This window comes from Equus asinus, chromosome 20, assembly GCF_041296235.1.
Source record: "Equus asinus isolate D_3611 breed Donkey chromosome 20, EquAss-T2T_v2, whole genome shotgun sequence".
Classification (NCBI taxonomy): Eukaryota; Metazoa; Chordata; class Mammalia; order Perissodactyla; family Equidae; genus Equus; species Equus asinus.
Window position 1 is genome coordinate 88,343,981 of NC_091809.1, and position 18,703 is coordinate 88,362,683.

Sequence of the window (18,703 nt, forward strand, 5' to 3'; positions counted from 1 at the left end):
TGTACATAAATTCTGGGGGTAGAGCCCGTGGATTGCTGGGCTGTGGGGAGAGTCTGGTTCCTTGCATTACAGGAAGAGGATCACATCATAGGTAGGTTTGCCATCTAATTTATTGTTTAAACAAGGACATTTCTGAGAGGGAAGAGAGTGCTATTAATGATGGTGCTGAGGAAAATAAGTATAAACCATGATTATCTGAGGCATACCAGAAAGTATGTTCACTTTACTCAAAATGCTGTTTCTAGGATGATCTTCTTTTATTGGAGGAGACTCTTAATCCCTGCATACCCCTTCAAAACAGAAATTTGTTTTGTTTAAATTCAAATATCATTAAGTCTCAAGCCTTTACTATTTTTTACTATTACTTTGCTATTTGCCAGGTTTTTTGCTAGGAGTTTTGAAGGGAAAAAGAAAAGAGAAGTTCATGAAGTATTCACTCAAGTTGATCATATCTGTTAGAGATGACATGCACATGTGCACATACAGAGACACGCATACATTGATATGATGTGGGATGGGAAGGGCTAGAGATAACTTTTGTGATCCAGATTCAAGCCTGTGACAATGCTTTGAATTCCTTGTTCCTATTCCTCCTCAAAATGCCTGGTGTAGAGCTTTGCCCACAGCAGAAACACCATCAGAGTTTATGGACTGACTCAAAGTCCTTGACCTTTGGAGTGATTTAGAGCAATTGTCTCTTGCAAGAAAACAGTGTGGCAATTCCCTGTTGGATTGGCTTTGTCTTGATGCTGTAGATGATGGGGTTGAGCACAGGAGGCACAAAGAGGTAGATGCTAGACATGAGCGTGTGAACCAGAGGTGAGGCATGCTTGGCAGCGCGATGCATCACAGAGACACCAATCATAGGCACATAGTACACAAGCACTGCATAGATGTGTGACACACATGTATTGAGAGCCTTCTGCCGTCCCTCCCTAGAAGCGATGCCCAACACTGTGTGAAGAATCAGGATATAAGAGACCATGATGAGCAGTGAGTCTAGTCCAAAAGTGGCCAGGACAATGGCCAAACCCAGGATGCTATTGAGCTTAGTATCAGCACAAGGCAGCTGGATCAGGTCTGAGTGGAGGCAGTAGGAGTGGGAGAGGACATTAATGTGGCAATAGGGTAGTTGCCTCAAAAGGATTGGAAGAGGGGCCATGAGTGTCACACTCTTCAGTGAAATGCCCAGTCCCATGGAGATGATACGGGGTGGGGTCAGGATGGCTATATAGCGTAGTGGATTGTAGATGGCTACAAAGCGGTCATAACTCATGGCCAACAGGACCCCTGACTCCATGCAAGAGAAGGTATGAATGAAGAACATCTGGGACAGGCAGCCATCAAAGTCAATCTGGCGGGCATCAAACCAGAGAATGCCCATGACAGTGGGCAGTTTAGACACAGAAACACCCACCTCAGTGACAGACAACATGGAGAGGAACAAGTACATGGATTCATGTAGGGCGGGGTCTGCCTGCACTGCTGCCATGATGAGGCTGTTGCCCACAATGGCTACAGTGTACGTGGTGAAGAAGAGAATGGAGAGCCAGCCATGTTGGGCCTCCAATCCCGGGATGCCAGTCAGGAAGACGGATAGGAGGTCAAGACTTTCATTTTTCTCAGCTCCCATGTCACCGACAACAGAGCTCAGTCTGGACCTGCCATTTGAAAAAACCAAAGTTAGCTCCCGTCTACAGGGTGTTCTGCTTTAGCAACTCACGTTGAAGGCTGAAGAAGTGAGATGGAAGGAGATGGGGGAAATTGGAGTCATTTACATCATTCTGAGTAAAAATATAATGGACATTCTTGTCTCACCTCCTATTCCCTGGCAACCAGAATCCTAAAATTTTACACTTAAAAGAGACATTTGAGACTCCTTAGCCTTATGAGAGACAACATAGCTTAAAAATTAAGAGCAGAAACACTAGAATAAATCAGAATCAGGTCAAAATCCATAGCCAGTTTTTAGATGTGTGATATGGGCAACTTATTTATACTCTGATCCAAAGTTTTTTTAATTAACTTATAAAGTGAAGATAATAATGTGATTCAGTTATTTGGATGTAAGAAATAAATTAGAAAATTAACACCATATGTTCAGTGTTTTAGAGCTCTGCAAATGGATTCTGGCGGACCTTAGTTCAATGTTCAATTTATATTTTACTCTCAGTGTGACCTTGAACAGGTAACTTAACCTTTCCAAGTCTCAGTGTGTCCCTTTGTAAATTAAGGGTGAAAATAGATCTGCCTCATATGGTTGTTGAAAAGGTAAGCAAGATATTGTATGGCATATGAAACACTGAATAAAAATAAACTATTTTATCCTTAGGGAGATAACTAAGACCCAGAGAGGAAGAGCAAGTAATATACCAAAAGCCTAAGAATCAATTTCTGCAGAGCCAAGGTTATAGCTTAGATCCACAGACTCTCCTTGTAGTGATGTTTCCATTTCACTATGGAAATAGGAGTAAACCCCAGTCTAACGTAAGATGGAGTCATAAGAACAAATTGAGTTATAGTTTTGCCAATGGGCATCTGAGCAAACAAGGACACCTGGGAAAATGGTAGTCTCTGTGTGTCCCCACTCCACTCCAGGGAAAGAAACATTTTGAGTGAAAGAGAGACAGTGGTTTTAGAATGTTGAAAAAGAGAGAAACATGAATAGAGTGGTGAAGGATATGGAAATTCCAGGTGAAAATTATACTAATACAAAAGTGACCTGTGAGTTCAAAAACAGAGTTCAGAAAGGCCATTAAGTAAAGATGTAATGGCTTCAAAATAGCATATTTGATCTAGAATCCATGGAGATATCAATGATACAGAGATAAGGACTCCAATATTGGCCAAGAGATCAGAGATAAACAGTTTACCCCCAGTCGGAAGATGAAAATAATCATAATATAATATAAAGTAATGTAATGTAAGGTAACTTCACATAATGGAATATAATAAATTAAATTTGTAAACTGAATTTAAAAAAAAACAGTGAAATAGGGGCCTACCCCATGGCCCAGTAGCTATGTTCATGTGCTCTGTTTCGGAGGCCTGGGGTTCACTGGTTTGGATCCTGGGCGTGGACCTACACACTGTTCATCAAGCAATGCTGTGGTGGTATCCCACATAGAAGAACTAGAATGACCTAAACGAGGATATACAACTATGTTTTGGGGCTTTGGAGAGAAGAAAACAAAAGAGGAAGATTGACAACAGATGTTAGCTCAGGGCCAATCTTCCTCACCAAAAACAAAACAAAACAAAACAAAACAAAAACAGTGAAATAGGAAAGTGCAGTTAAAATTGGTATAAAAGCTGAGTTGTCTCAAATCATCAGTTTATTCACTCAGCTGACTTGGATATATGATGCACTGATTCTTTATCAATTCTTTATCCTTCAGTTACCCACTGTTGATTTAAAATGATCAGTATAGCTAAAGAGTTCAATTGGAATGCTCCAGTGGAATGGATGGACAGTTAGGAAAATATACAGCTAAAAGAATACAAAGAGCTATAACCATGGAGACACACAAACTAGTAGAGAGGATGACCCCAGAGCCTGCATTCTCCTACTCTCTTCATGCTCAAGTCCTCTCTTTATGCACCAGCCCTACTGAAATTCCATGCATTCTATCTCTGTATTTCCATCAAGGTTTACACTTTCCATGACAGGTGAAATATACTTGCTTGTGCCTTTTACCCACTGGTATCTCTTGGTTCTGCCTTGTAGATCAGTGGTTCTCAAACTCAGCTACATGTTAGAATCACATGAGGAACTTAAAAATCCCAGTGCCCAGGCAAGATCCCATACCAATTAAATTAGAATCTCTGGATGTGTATCAAGTTATCAATAAGTTTTAAAGCTTCCAGGTGAACCCAATGTTGAGAATCACTCCAGACCCATTTTGTGACATTCCAATCACTTTACGGTGACGGTGTTTTAGACATAATAGTAATTTTCAAGAGCTCCCTAAGCTTTCCTCTTTTTTTTCCAGACAACCTTCCTAGTCCACTTCTAACCTGCAACTTAAACATCCCCTTCTGTTTCATCATCTACTACATTCCTCAGCATCCTGGAGCTCCTTCAAATAAACTTGGGTTTGCTCATGCTATTCCAAGGTAGTTCCCACAGATATAGCCTAGGTTTGGGCCTAGCATTGCATATCACCTCCCTGGGCGTGCACCAAAAGGGAGAGGAGAGCCTGGTAGGAGGCTTTGAGACCTTGTCTAATCATCTCACCTGTAGGCCTTGACTTATCTCACCTGAGACTGCCTGCCACTGGTAAAATCTCATCTTCAGCAGGAAATAATAATGAAGGAATCTTTTTCAGGTTTCACCTGAACATTTTTCTTCATGGTATCTGTTATTTTCTTGCAAAACACATCTTAATTTGTAAATATATATTTACTTGTGTAATTATTTGTTCAATGCCTGTAGCCCTTACAAGATCGTAAACTCCATCAAAATAAGCATGGTATTAACTACATTTAAAAAAAAATGTTTGATGTCTAGATACCCAATACTTGTGCAGTCAAGTACATAGCAGATGCTTAGCAAGCTCTTTAACCAGATAAACAAATAATTGGATGGATAAACAGTGCCTCAATGTTTCAATCATAATACCCTGTAATCTTCACTTCTTCAGATTACTTATGCTAAATTCCTTTAGCTATTCGAAGTACCTGATTTTTAATTCCTTAAAATCCTCCTGTCAGAGTGTATCATGGATATTAACTCTAATATGAATTAACAGTGTGACTGCAGCTTACAACAAATTAATGAGTTTTAGGCTTTGTTAACAGAGGTATTTTATTCAAACGATAATACATTCTAAAATGTACATTTACAATTCTACACTTTATTTTCTGCTTGCACTGTCTTTCTCTTCCTTGTTAGTTTTTTGAACCCCTACTATTATTTTTACTCAAAACGTTCATTTTATCTGAAACTTTTTCGAGCACTATTTAAGCATTAATAATAATTTTCTTATCTATGACTTTACAATATTTTATGTAGACTTTTCCTATTTTATTAAAATTACTTTTATACCTCTGTTCTCCCTGTCATAGTTTGGGCTCTTCTAGTATTAGACTTTTGTTGAGTTCATCCTTGCCTCACCAGAACTTCATGATTCTGACACACAGGCAGGCTCAAGAATTTGTGAATTAAGAAAAGCATGAACGTACCACTCAGGACCATAACTGAAGTATGTTCAGTTCCAGGTTACAGACTCTAGATCAGAGTTAAACCAACTGGGACTCACTCAGAGGCAAAGGGTATCAAGTCATGTAAAGAGCATTGAAGGAACCAGTGAAACTTTGTTTTGAGAAGAGGAGACTGTAGAAGAGATTGGTGGGGATGGTTGTAAGAGGAGGAGAGTGATAGGTGGAGAGCATAGGAAGACAGTTTGGGGCTCAGGTAAGGAAGATTTTTCTAAGAGTTAAAGCTGCACAACAAGATAATATGTCTCTGCTCAGTGAAGATGTTTAAGCAAAGACTGAATAACCCTTGTTTGGAATGCTGGAGGGAGAATTCCAGCATCAGCTGAGTTGGGATTAAAGGTCCTTTCATCTCTCCTTCTGTCCTCAGGCCTGATGTCCCAGATGGTCAGGGTCTCTCTTTTTCTGTGACTGAGAAAATCATGGCTGTGGATCTGTGTGGGACAGAACAGAGGCAAGCTCTTAGCGCCTGTTGTATGATCATCATGTGTCTTTCATGGCTAAGGCAGTCTCTGGCAGCCCTTTCTGAAGGTGTTTGGGAGCACACAAGGGCTTTTGAATGAATATTACTTTTCTGTAGAAAACCTACATGAAAATCAGACTTAGGGATTTTTTGGTCTTAAACCTGTCTGTCATAGGTCGAACAAATCACAGCTAATACACAAACACACACATGCATTAACAAGATTTACTCAAAGATGTAGAGACAGCAGAGAGACTGAGAGAACCACACAGAGGCACAAACAGAACTGTAGACAAAACACTCTTCTTGTGCAAATACTAGAAGACACAAATAGATTCAAACTCGCCTGAGAAGGCTTTGTGAAGTGCAATGGATTGAAAGACAGAAGGCCAGGACTCACAATGGCTCCAGAATGGGCTTCAGGCAGGCACTAGCCAAGAAAGGAGGCGGACTTTATGTCTGCAAATGAGAATTCCCAAGGGTCAGCGCCTCTGGTGTCCTGTTTTGCCTGAGTGTAATGCTGTGATGGGAAAAAGAGGGCGATTAGATCTTACCTTGGGAGCAGAAGGAAAAGGAAAAAACATCATCTGGAGATACTGCCCTCTCTCCACAGAGGAAATAAAATTCCAACTCCTTCCTTGTGATGAGGAGGATGGAGACAATTTCCTCCAAGCTCCATGGTAGCATCCCCCCCCGCCACCTCAATTATCCAGTCTCAAAACTGGAACTCTGAGCCCAGAACACAGAGTCTAGATCCCCAAATTCTGGGCTGGAAATCCATATCCAAGGCAGAACCAAAATCTTCGAGCCCAATAGGCAAATTCCTGGACACAGAGCCCAGAGAAGAGAGCTTAGGACCCAGAATCATCCCAAGGATTTAAGCAAAAGAGGATATGACCATGGCTGCCTCCATCCACTTGTCATTACTGTTCTCTGCTCTATTCCCGCTCTTATCACCTCTCACTCAACCTTACACCAAGTTCTACAATGTTGAGGTCTCCTCTAGGATAGACATCCCAAGGTACTGAGTGATCATGGGGTTTAAAGTCACACAGACGTAGGTTTGAGTCCCAACCTTGCCATCTACTAGCTTCATGATTTTAGGAGATTAGCATTCCTTCAACCCACCACTTACCTGTAAAGAGACTGGTACCTATCTACAGGGGGTAGAGATTCAAACGAGAAGAAGAAAGTGACATTTTTTAATGTGATTGAACCATATATGAAAATTATCTGCATCGTAAGTTTTTATGCAGAGCCCAATTTCATATCCCCCAAACAGATTCTTTTCCCAAATACCCAGTCTTCCCCTTAAGTGTTTTGTTTTACCTCTTCTTTGTTTCAGTTTCAAATAGAATAAGGGTGTCTTGAGGGAAGGCGTGCGGGATAGCTCTCTCCCTTTTCTATCAAGTGGTGGGATGAGTGGGGGAAAGCAAACAGAAGATGGAGAGAGAAAAATCTTCCTTCCCCATATGGAACTTTGAAGTACCTCAGAGAGGCAGTTTGACAACCATTTCTGCTTTCCATTATTGTAGAATTGGTTGGGTTAGAATTAACGAGTTGAGAACCAGGAATTTAAATTCAGGATAATGCAGACAACAACTTTATGAATAAGGTCAGAGAGTCTTGGGAAAAGAAGGGGACCTAAATAATGTCTCAGATTGTGCATAATTAGGGGTAGGGCTTTGAAAAGTCATAGAGCAAAGTGACTCTAGCTGTGTCATTAAGAGCAGCATAAAGAGGAGTAAGCATGGATCCTGACCAGTTTCTTCATTCATTTAATTAGTCATTTAATTGTTCATTTAATTCACATGTACTGGGTACCAAATGCTGTGCTAAGGTGCAGGATTTTACCTTTGACTGCCATTATCTCTTTTTTGACTTTTGAAAAGCTCTTTTCAAGATCCAGTTTCTCCTCCATTAAATAAGAGGAAAAGTCAAGCGAAACCCAAAGTACTTTCACTCTGAGAGTGACAATGCCAAACCGAACATTTGAGCAAATTGCAACAAAAGGGATTTATTGTAAGTGCTAAAAGTCATCTATGGGGAAATTATGAAGCACTTTTCCCTGCAGAGCTTAAAAAGGGAAATAAATTTGTCCTGTGGATTGTAAGCAAAACTTCATGATGGAGCAAAGCAAATGTAGGCACAGTCTGCAGGTCCATGTTTGGTGTAGAAGAATAAAACCAGTTTAAACATATCTTATCTAAAGAAGGGATCTATTCTTCAGAAATAAGTTAATAGACTTTGTAGAAAACAAAAAGAAGTCTCAAAAGAGATCTTGATCAGGCAACTTTTATGCATGGGAGTCGAATTGACAAAGAACTCTGGCAGGATCCCACATATTATTGTGACAATCAACTGACTTTTTTCCCCTGTCAGTTCTACTGGCCTAGAGGGCAGCCTTAAAATTGGAGCTTACCTGAATTTTGGATTTTAGGTAGATTGGGATGGCAGAGGGTGGGAATTGGGGGCAAAGGAAGGAACTCACATGATGCAGCAGGGGGCATCAGAGTGACTGTGGAGTAGTTGGAGAATGTTCATCAAATTCTTCTGTGAAGCTATTTGTGTGTTCCATCTGCACCACCTCGTGGCGATGATAGGCTAGAAGTCTGCTTTCCCTTTACGATCAAAGTCATATGCCTAGTTGTCATGCACTCAGTTTCCCCAGATTTGAAACCACCCACAATCTGACTTAGGCAATCTCTCAAGATTGTGCTTCCCAAGCTTCTCAGTGTGAAACTTCCCCTTTGTCTAAACAAAACTGTTTGCGATTCTCCCAAATGTTGTCAACTGATATTCTAGGTTTAAGGTTCTCAGTCTTTCACATGTATCAGAATTGCTTGGAGGACTTTTTAAAAGACAGATTCCTGGACCTCACACCCCCTGAGTTTCTGGTTCAGGAGATCAGAGGAAGGGCCTGAGAATTTGCCTGCCTAACAAGTTCCTAAAAGATGATAATGATGCTGGTCTGGGAATCACACTTTGAGAACCACCTCTCTAGACTCTTGTTATTCGTGAGTCTTGTTATTTTTGTCACACATCAGATCAGCATTACCTGAGAGGTGTTCCAAAAGACAAGTACTGTGCTTTGCAAGCTTTCTTCACCCAAGGGTCTTATTAAATGCAGTTCACATTCTCCAGTTCTCGTATGGGGTTTGATTCTGTTTTTCTAACAACCTACCGGATACACAAATGCTGTCGTTCATCGGACCACTCTTGGAGTAGTAAGATTCTAAACTTTCTTGCCTAAATGTTTCTTCTCAGGTGGTTATTTATGCCAAGATAATTACCTTCCCTTCTCCCTGCCACCCTGTGCCAAGTACCCTTACTCCTCTCATCCTTCATAAGCTACTTCACAAACATACACCCAAATCTGTTTCCATTTCCACAAACCAAAGGAGTCCTCTCTCTCACATGTGGATGCACCAAGCCTCCAAAGAATTGTGTTTGTCTCTAATGTTCATCATTTCCTTAAGTCTGGGTGGTAGTAGAATTATTTATGTTCAAGCCTACCTGCTCTGAGGAACTTCCATTGTCGCCATATATGCCAAACATTTTTTCAGGGCATCTGTTGCTCTTTTTCATATTTTCCCCTGGATATGTCTATCTCTTTGCTGAATAATATATCTTACTCATGACTATAATATTCTCAGCAACTAGCAAAGGGTTTTCACACAGTAAATTTTCAACACATATTTATATCATTTTATTAACACAGATGTTCTTTTATTAGTTCCATATTCTCAACAATCAAGATTTGGGCTTCTTCTCCTTCTTGTTTTAGCATTCCTAAAGTTGGTACAACTCCTAGTTCTTCCTCCAAAGGAGTTCTCTCCAGTCTTCCTCAGCATTGGGATTTAAAGAAGACCTTGAGGATTCCTCTGCGTATCTCCTTTGTCTTCACACTGTAGATGATGGGGTTGAGCGTGGGGGGTACAAATAGGTAGACATTGGACATCATGACATGAACTACAGCTGGGGCACTTTTCCAGAAGCGGTGGATCATGGAGACAGCAATTATGGGCACATAAAAGGCCAGCACTGCACAGATGTGTGACATGCAGGTGTTGAGCGCCTTGAGTCTCTGTTCCCAGGATGCAATGGCTAGCACAGCTCTCAAGATCAATGTATAGGAAAGCAGGATGAAAGTGGAGTCTATGCCATAGGTGAAAACAACAACGAAAAGCCCATAGATATTGTTAACTTGGATGTCTCCACAGGCTACTTTCATGAGATCTGGATGGAGGCAGTACGAGTGATGCAAAACATTGCCCTTGCAGAAGGGCAGTCGTTTCACCAGAAAGGGGAAAGGGAAGAGAGTAGCGAAACTCTTGGCAAGGATGCCCAGACCCATAGCCAAGATACGGCTGTTGGTGAGCACAGCGGCATAACGTAGTGGGTCACAAATAGCTACAAAACAATCAAAGCTCATGGCCAGCAGAATGCCTGATTCCATAAAAGAGAAAGTGTGGATGAAGAACATCTGAACCAAGCAGGCATCAAAGGCAACATGACGGTAGTTGAAGCAGAAGGTAGCAAGCACAGTGGGAAGTGTAGAGAAGGAAACTCCCAGATCATTGAGAGAAAGCATAAAGAGGAAGTAGTACATGGGCTGGTGCAGAGCAGGCTCCTGAACCACCAGAGTGAGGATGCTGAGGTTGCCTACGACAGAGATCAGGTAGAGGATGCAGAAAATCAGGGCAACCCAGGCTTGGCCTGTCTGCAATCCAGGAATGCCTGTCAGCTGGAGCGTGGCTGGCTGGAATGGGGTACCATTGAGGCCCAACATGGCAGGCAGGTGGGAGAATACAGATGAAAGATGAGCCCAAGAGGATGTGTTGGGGGAGTTCCTCACTTTCTTTCAGACATCCTGTCTCTAATACAAAAGGTCAGAGATTGAAAGTATTTGTCTATGTTCCTTTGTTCCCCATTAGACTACGAGCTCTTTGAGGCTAGCAAATAGGCTCTACTCATTTCTGCATCACCAGTGCCCAGTCTAGGGCATAGTAGAAACTCTGTGAAGGTGTGATGATCAATCAAGTGCCCATAATGTGGCAAAGCAACAAGGTAGGAGACAACATGGACAAAGTTCCCTAATCTTCACCTTAATGTGCGGTATCCCTTCACTTCCTCTTCTCAGCCGAGAAGCAATATTCTGGGAATTTGGGGAAAAATAAAAATTAAGATAGACATGGGAAAGGAAACACTGCCCATTTCTTAGGGAACCCCTTGGTAGATGGCACAGATGAAACCTCTACAGCTGTAAAATTATAGCTTCAATAACCCTTACTCAGACTTCACCTCAGCCTCTCAATCTCATGGCTACCCCTGAACTTGTTGTCACCAAAACTGTTACACTTCTGAAATCTCAGATTCCAACTTTTTACACTCTGAGCATAGCCTTCTATCTTGTCCTTCTCATGCCCATGCGCTTGCTTTCAGAGTCTCAATAATTCTTCCATTTTCTTCTGGTCTATCTAATAGCGCTTCTTCCTCACTTTTTTCAACACCTACTCTCCCGCTAAGATGAGTATCTTTACCTTTTCTTTGCTTCTCTTCCATTCACACAGTAAACCCCACATTTGATAATTTCTATAATCAAAATGGGTGTACAGCTGGATAAAAACTGAAGAAGTAAGTGTTTTATTGGGAAAAAAAAGAGATTGATTACTTCCCACTACCTAAATTTTAAATTTATTCACACCATTATCTATTCTTACAACATGGTTTTTGAGAAAGAGATGCCTCGCCTTCTCCAAGACCAGGCCTTCTACTTTTAGGATTCCATGTCTTGCTCTCACCTTCAGAGACCTCTTCTACTAGTCCATTGTTTTGTATCTGTAGCCTTTCCCTTTCTGTCCCTTTCCCTTCAGGCAGTAAGCATGTGCAAGACCATCTCATCATACAAACAGAACCTTCCCGCTCTCTCTGCAACACTATTACCCTTCCCCAATTCTTAGTCAAACTTCTTAAAATACTTTCTCTCTGGATGCCAAGAAAGGGGAGATTGTTTATGTGTCTGTTTTTCCAACTCCATTCTGAGATCCTCAAAGTCAGGATTCAACCTATTGACTTACCTTCTATCACTGCTCAATTTACTATATCTGGCTTCCATGCTACCCTCTCCTAACTGAAATTTATTTCTTTATGGTCACTAATGACCTCTTTGTCGCTAAATCTAATGAAAACATTCCCTCTCTCCATCCATTTAACCTCCCTACCAGAGTTAAAATTTTGGGTAATTCACCTTTTTAGAAAGGCTTTCTTCCTTCAGAGGCCCAATTTCTCCCCGATTTTCCTCCTACTTTGCCATCTCCATCCCTACCTTCTTTACTGAATTTTCTTTCTCTGTCTTTGTCCTTAAACATCATCAGCCTAACTCCAAGAAAAGTAATCAACAGTCAGAATGGTGCAAAGTGAAATACCATATCATAAAAAAGACTTCTCAGCATTTATCCAAAATATCTCTGTAACTGTATTTCCATGGTACCAGATATCCCCAAATTAATGCTCTATTCTGTAGAGTAGAATGGTAGTTGCCAAGGGCTGGGGGCAGGGAGTGGAGAATGGGAAGATGTTCATGAAAGGGTACAAGCTTCCAGCAATAAGATGAATAAGTTCTGGGGATCTAATTACACCATAGTGGCTATAGCTAACAATATTACAAGACATACTTGAAAATCCTTGAGAGTAGATCTTAAGTGTTATCACCACACACACACAAAATATAATTAAGTAAGAGAATGGATGTGTTTACTAACTCTATTGTGGTGATCATTTTGAAATATACATGTGTATCAAATCATAACTGTGTATACCTTAAACTTACAGATGTTTACTTCAATAATATTGCAACAAAGCTGCAAAATAGCTATAGTTAAAATTAAAAAAATAAAACCCCATTTTGGAACTTGTGCATAATGTCTCCTTTCTTCTTTTGACTTTTCTAGGATTTGCATCTTCTTCCTAGCCTTCCTAGAAATTAGATGGTGCCTAAAGCCTAGAGAATGCCCAGATAGAAGTAATAATCCTGAAAGTACATGGGCCGTGAGAAATAATTTGTCTATTCTTTTTTTTTCTCTCTCCTCTACCTGAGAATTCAAAGGAACACATAATCAATACAATTTCTTTTTCCTAAGCTCCCTCTAAACTCTCTTATTCCCAGTCCAGTTGTAAAGTCAACGTCTCCAAGAAGTCTTCTTAGATCCAGCCTGTCCATATCTGGTTTTTTTATCACCTTCATTTCAATAGTATTTCTAGATTCTGAAGAAATGGAAAGACTCTTAAGAGCACCAACAGATACTAAGAACTCTCTCACGAAGTGGGTTTATCCCACTACCGTTAACCCTTGGTATCTAAATTTAGGTAATCTGAAAGGGCATATTTCATCCATTTTCCTCAGTCTAGAAATCAACTTGGAAAACTTCTCTTCCAAGAAAACATGCTCTGCCGCCACCCATTAAACATTTTTTGTTGTTAGGACCATAGATATGTCAGTTAATGCCTGCTAAATGTGACTAAAAAAAAGGTCAAGAAGATGGAGACAGATCCTGTTCTTTTGCATAAGATGTGCATGAGCATGGACACACACACAGTTGCACAAAGCTGCCATAAAATATACATTTTTACACTCCTACATACACTTAGATACTCAGATATTCACAAGTACTATACGACGGCAAACAGAAACTATCACACACTCCCTTGGTCTCACAAAGCACTATCACAACCACAGAATTTAAAGATTCATAGCTACTCAGTGGTGTTAAACACTATGTTTCAAATATCCTCTCATGTTTATACCCTCCAGAACACATATCTATAAACATACACACACATATAAAACCACAGTGTCACAGATACATCAGTATTTTTATCTATAACAGACCCACAGTAATATCCCAGCCAATTATATTCCCATGACATACTCAACACTAAAAATCCAGCTACGATAGAAGACCGTCTTGTTAAATCGCTTCCTTTCGTTGGATTCTGTGACTTTTCTCTCCAGCTCCACCTCAAACAGTTAAGTATATGAGACAATAATTCAAATTGCAGGAGAAAAAGTATGGAATGCTCTCAAGACAAAATCTATATCTGATGCATCAGCCCCTTAATCTAAGGGTATGTGGTTTGGTATAAGGGTTTTGATTCAGATGGGAACCTTACTTCAGGGTCTGTGATCCTAGGTTTTAGAAAGCAACAGATTTGGCTCATGTAGGAGGGGAAATGTGAGGGTCAGAGTCGGGCTGAGGCTGCAGTGAGAGTGCTAAAGTTTGGGATGACTTTTAGATAAGGAGCCAGGTGGGCAATCTGAAGGAGGGGCACTCACAGATGCTTCTTTTCCCTGTAGCTGGATGTACTGGTCTGTGAGTCCTGTCAGTACAGCAGCATCAGCTCACTCTCCTATGACTCACAAATTTATGAATATCCCAGAATCTGAAGGTGTTTTGTTTGTGGTGTGAGGAGGGAAACTGGAAATAATGGAGAAGGTAATATCAAGGAACAGGGAGCTTGACCATATGAGAATTGCTCCCAAGAGAATCCTGTTCTTGGCCCCATCAACCCTGATGTCGTCACCCATATCCATTACTCTGTTAATCCTTCCTTGATCAGAGGATGAAAACACATGTATGCACACAAACATACATAGTTATAACATTCTGAGGCTCCCACAGATACACCCCTAGACACATTCAGCTCTTTATTTACTAACATTCCCATTGCATCTTTTAGATTCATACACATACAAATAGATAAACGCAAATACCTCATCAACTGCCCAATGTTTTAGTCACTAATCACATGTCTTGACACATAAACACAGACTGTAATCTGTGTATTCTTACAATGATTATAAAGACCAATGTAGACTACAGACGTAATTTTAGAAATAGGTGGCGAGTCATACACATACTTGAAGAAACAATCAAATACCTTCCAAATATACTCAATACTCACATAGCCAAAAGTATATGTTTCTAACACATATCAACATTCTCACCAACAGATCAACAAAATGTCCAACAAATTCATATCACCACATCTATTCACAGATTCATATGTGGAGTTTAACTGCATTGCCTAATTTTTTTACAAATGCTTGTCAGCATCCATAAACATGCTTCTTATGTAAGCATTCCTTTTACTCCACCAATATATGGAGGCTAAAGATTACAGACTTAGTTCAGTTCAACTAAAAACCAACAAAAAATGGAAGAAAACACATTTTTCAGCACTATTCTGCTTCAGGTATTATTCTCAGCACTGATGTTATCCAGAGCAATAAGGACACAGCACCTATGCTTGAAAAGAAGATAAATATTGAGAAACTGATCCGTTCAATAGTCCAGACAAATACACCTCCAGATGTCACCTAGAAATATGTCATAAACATATTTCACAACAAAATCAATGCATTTGCCCAAAACTTATCTAACGTAATTGTCAGACCTGTGCATTATACGTTTGAAAGAAATCAAAGAACTACACAAAATATTAAACTTCAGTTAATGATATGAATGTTGAAATATTCAGGGGGCAGAGTATTGATGTTGCACCTTACTTTGAAATGCATCAATAAGATAAATGGATTGATTGATGGATAGAGGGAGGGATACATAGGTAAATATATGACAAAGCATGTATAACAAAATATTTTTTCTCCTTCTTCTTCTCTCCAAAGCCCCCAGTACATAGTTGTATATTCTAGTTGTGAGTGCCTCTGGTTGTGCTAAGTGGGACGCCACCTCAGCATGGCCTGATGAGCGGTGCCGTGTCCGCGCCCAGCATCCAAACCAGCGAAACTGTGGGCCACCGAAGTAGAATGCACCAACTTAACCACTCAGCCCCAGGGCTGGTCCCTAATATATTAATGTTGTAATATATGTGGTGGGTATACTGATGTCCACTTTAAAACTTCAAGTTTTCTGCGTGTTTGAAATTTTTCATGACAAAATGTTGAGAATTTTTTAACGAAGAAAAACACTTGGAGCAAGACACAGATCATTCTTCTGAAAGCACAAAACACATTCCAAACTGCAATGGAAATTCAACCCAAAGCAAAACAATCTCAAGTCCTAGTTTAAGTCAATCCTGATCATCTTTTGTATAAACTCATTATTAGTATGTGTTATGGGATACATTTTACGTATTTCTCATAAGTGATATCTTTTCAGATGGTTAAAGACAATAATCAAATTTCTCAGCTGTAGCTTGTTTTGTCCCATGGTCAACCGCTTAGGTTTAACAAATAATCATTCCCTGCCATACTTGTGCCCCATCCTAACGGCATCTGATTCTTCCCCTAGATTGCTCTCTCTCCATTGAAGGCTACAGAACCATGCAGAGCCAACTATAATAGGGTGCAATCACTGCTTTCACAGCAGAAATGTACAATGTTATGAGGAAAGAGTCATCAGTTCTAATTGATTAGGTAAGGTTTTAAGAATATAAGTAGGTTTCGATTGTGTGCCAATCTTAAAGTAGTTCCCAGAGAAATCTGGCTGTCTGGCTTTGAGAGAGATCATTTTATAAACAGAATTTCTACTCCTCAGAACTCAAGAAGTCAATTACTCTCATCTTTCAGGGATGACAGCAAGTTGATACCTCACACGTGGCTGACTATGAAAATGAAAGTTCATGGGAGGTCATGTATCTTACAGTGCTAGTGAATGAATGAATTATGCTTTATTCTGTACCAAGGATAGGGCTGTTTACCCTCAGATCCACTTCTCACTCTTCTGTAGCTCTTCTCCGTATCACAGGGGTCCAATCATTAATTGAAGAATATCCTAAACTCCAGTGTCAGCTGATTTCCAGATGGGTTCAGCTGTTGGGAAGCACTGACAGACAAAGAGTGTTTCAGTCACTCCACGTTCCTGCCTACAGCAGAATCTCTGGCATGGGTTTGCATCTCTTCCACGGCTCCAGCTTCTGCTGGTTAAGATCACTTTCCCTCCAGCTTAGGCAACATAACTTTTGACTCTCCAGCCTAGAGGTGGCGGTGGCTTCCTGCATTGCAAATCTCTAGGTTGTTTTAGCATCTGCTGGTCAGTTTCTCAGCTCTTTTGAAAGCTGTAACAATTCCTGGATTAATTTCATTGTTTTATTTTACTGGTTATTATGTTATTGTCTCTCAGTCTCAATTTCAACTTTTATATTATCCTTTGTGATGCTGGGGTTGGGCCTCTGCAACTGCATTTCTCCTTTGCCAACCACTTCCAAAAATCTTCAAATAGGGCATGCTAGGAAACTAGAGTAGGAGAGAAGCCTTGATTTTTGTTGATGTCAGTGTTACCACAGCAACACTTCTTTTTTTTTTTTTTCTTTTTGAGGAAGATTAGCACTGAGCTAACTACTGCAGGTCTTCCTCTTTTTGCTGAGGAAGCCTAGCCCTGAGCTAACATCTGTGCCCATCTTCCTCTACCTTATATGTGCGACGCCTACCACAGCATGGCGTGCCAAGCGGTGACATGTCCGCTCCCGGGATCCAAACCGGCTAATGCCAGGCTGCCAAGAAGCAGGAACGTGTGCACTTAACCACTGTGCGACAGGGCCGGCCCTCCGGCAACACTTCTTTACCTAAGCACCAGTGGTTACTTCCAGTGACGTTAGTTGTTTCTATTTTGAAGCCTTCCATCATTCCCAAAACCAGTCTTACTGTGACCTCTTAAAGACTTCAGAACAAGCCAGGGAAGTCTAAGCGGAGTAAGTTCCAGTCTTATAGGGTGTCTTGTGTGATCTCTTCAGACCCCAGCACCACCTAAACAGTGCGCACTCTTCAAAAGTCTGAGTTTCAGCTCTGTAATGCTCCTCCTCCATTCTTGTAAGATTTAATAATTCCAAACCCCTCCCTTTGTTCCCCTGGTACTAGGGTTAGAAGCTGCTTCCACAATTTACTACCTCCAATGACACCTTTGTATCCCCGTTTTGTCTCTGCATTCTCTAACACTTGGTTAATAACATTTTACATCATTTTTTCTCAATTAAAGGAATGGATGTGGTTCTTACATTCTAAATAGACTATAAATGGACTCGGTTTTTTGTTTCCTATGTTAGATTGTGACTAATACATATGAATTCAATAGACAATCACTAAATGCTACATTCCAAGCACTATGTTAGGACCTGGAGACATAGTGATGACCAAGAACAGTGGTATCTTACTCTGGGAGAACGGAACCCATTGCAATCAATGTGAAAAGTCTATTAACAAGAAAATAAGGCATATTGTGGGAGTACCTGAGCTTCTATTATACAAATAAACAGAAACATTTGAACAGAGAGGGCACTAAAATGTCAAAGATGTTTAAGAAAGAAACCTGTTCACAATATTTTTGTCAAAAACAGTAGGGATCATGAGTTCATTGATTTAATAAATGCTTATTGAGTACCTACTAGGTGTCCTACAATATTTTAAATTACGTAGACACAACTCTAAACAAAATAGTCAAGTCCATTCTGATGAGGTTGTGGGGACCTGAAATTGGCCACCCCAAGATATGTCTCTTTGGCATCAGGATTATTTGAGGCTGATTGCTTTTGATAAACTGGGACAACGAAGGAGGCTCTGAGGAATGGAACTTGCCCTTTGTTAGGACACGTTTACATTTGTAAGGTAAATTTCTACCTGTAAAATGTGCCTCCCTCTCCGCACCAGGAAGAAGAAAGATGGCATTCTCTCTAGAAACTCTTAATCAATACCAAAGGCAAGGACTTAAATCTGCATTTTATTGTGCTTCTCTGGTAACCTCCTGTAACTGACTTCCCTCCCCCTCCCAACGTTGGCATCTCCTTAAAGATTAAGCATCTTTCTTTAGGCTGGGAACCGATTGTGGCCTCATCTGTGAGCGCCCCCCCCCAGCCTGAGGCAATACACCTGCCACCCCGCGGCGTTCACTGGGACAGCAGACCTATCTGTCGTTTCCATCAAGCACTGTGCTGACAGAGCAGCCTCGTGACTATTGTAAAAGGGACTTTTCAATCATATGTGAAACACCCTGTTTGGGGGCTATATAA

The 18,703-nt window shown here is 40.6% G+C and overlaps 2 protein-coding genes across 2 annotated transcripts; both read right to left on the reverse strand.

Moving 5' to 3' along the window:
* Positions 1 to 682: 682 nt before the first annotated feature.
* On the reverse strand, positions 683 to 1,633 carry LOC106830172 (olfactory receptor 51I2-like). The gene has a single exon (XM_014839591.3). It carries the CDS (start codon positions 1,631 to 1,633, stop codon positions 683 to 685), a length of 951 nt encoding a protein of 316 aa, XP_014695077.3.
* Positions 1,634 to 9,527: 7,894 nt separating this feature from the next.
* Positions 9,528 to 10,472, reverse strand: LOC106830173 (olfactory receptor 51I1). The gene has a single exon (XM_014839593.3). The coding sequence runs from the start codon at positions 10,470 to 10,472 to the stop codon at positions 9,528 to 9,530; it is 945 nt and encodes a 314-aa protein (XP_014695079.3).
* Positions 10,473 to 18,703: the final 8,231 nt, after the last annotated feature.

Excerpts from the sequence above, each read along its gene's own strand:
- LOC106830172 (XM_014839591.3), bottom strand. The coding sequence starts at position 1,633 with ATGGGAGCTGAGAAAAATGAAAGTCTTGACCTCCTATCCGTCTTCCTG.
- LOC106830173 (XM_014839593.3), bottom strand. The coding sequence starts at position 10,472 with ATGTTGGGCCTCAATGGTACCCCATTCCAGCCAGCCACGCTCCAGCTG.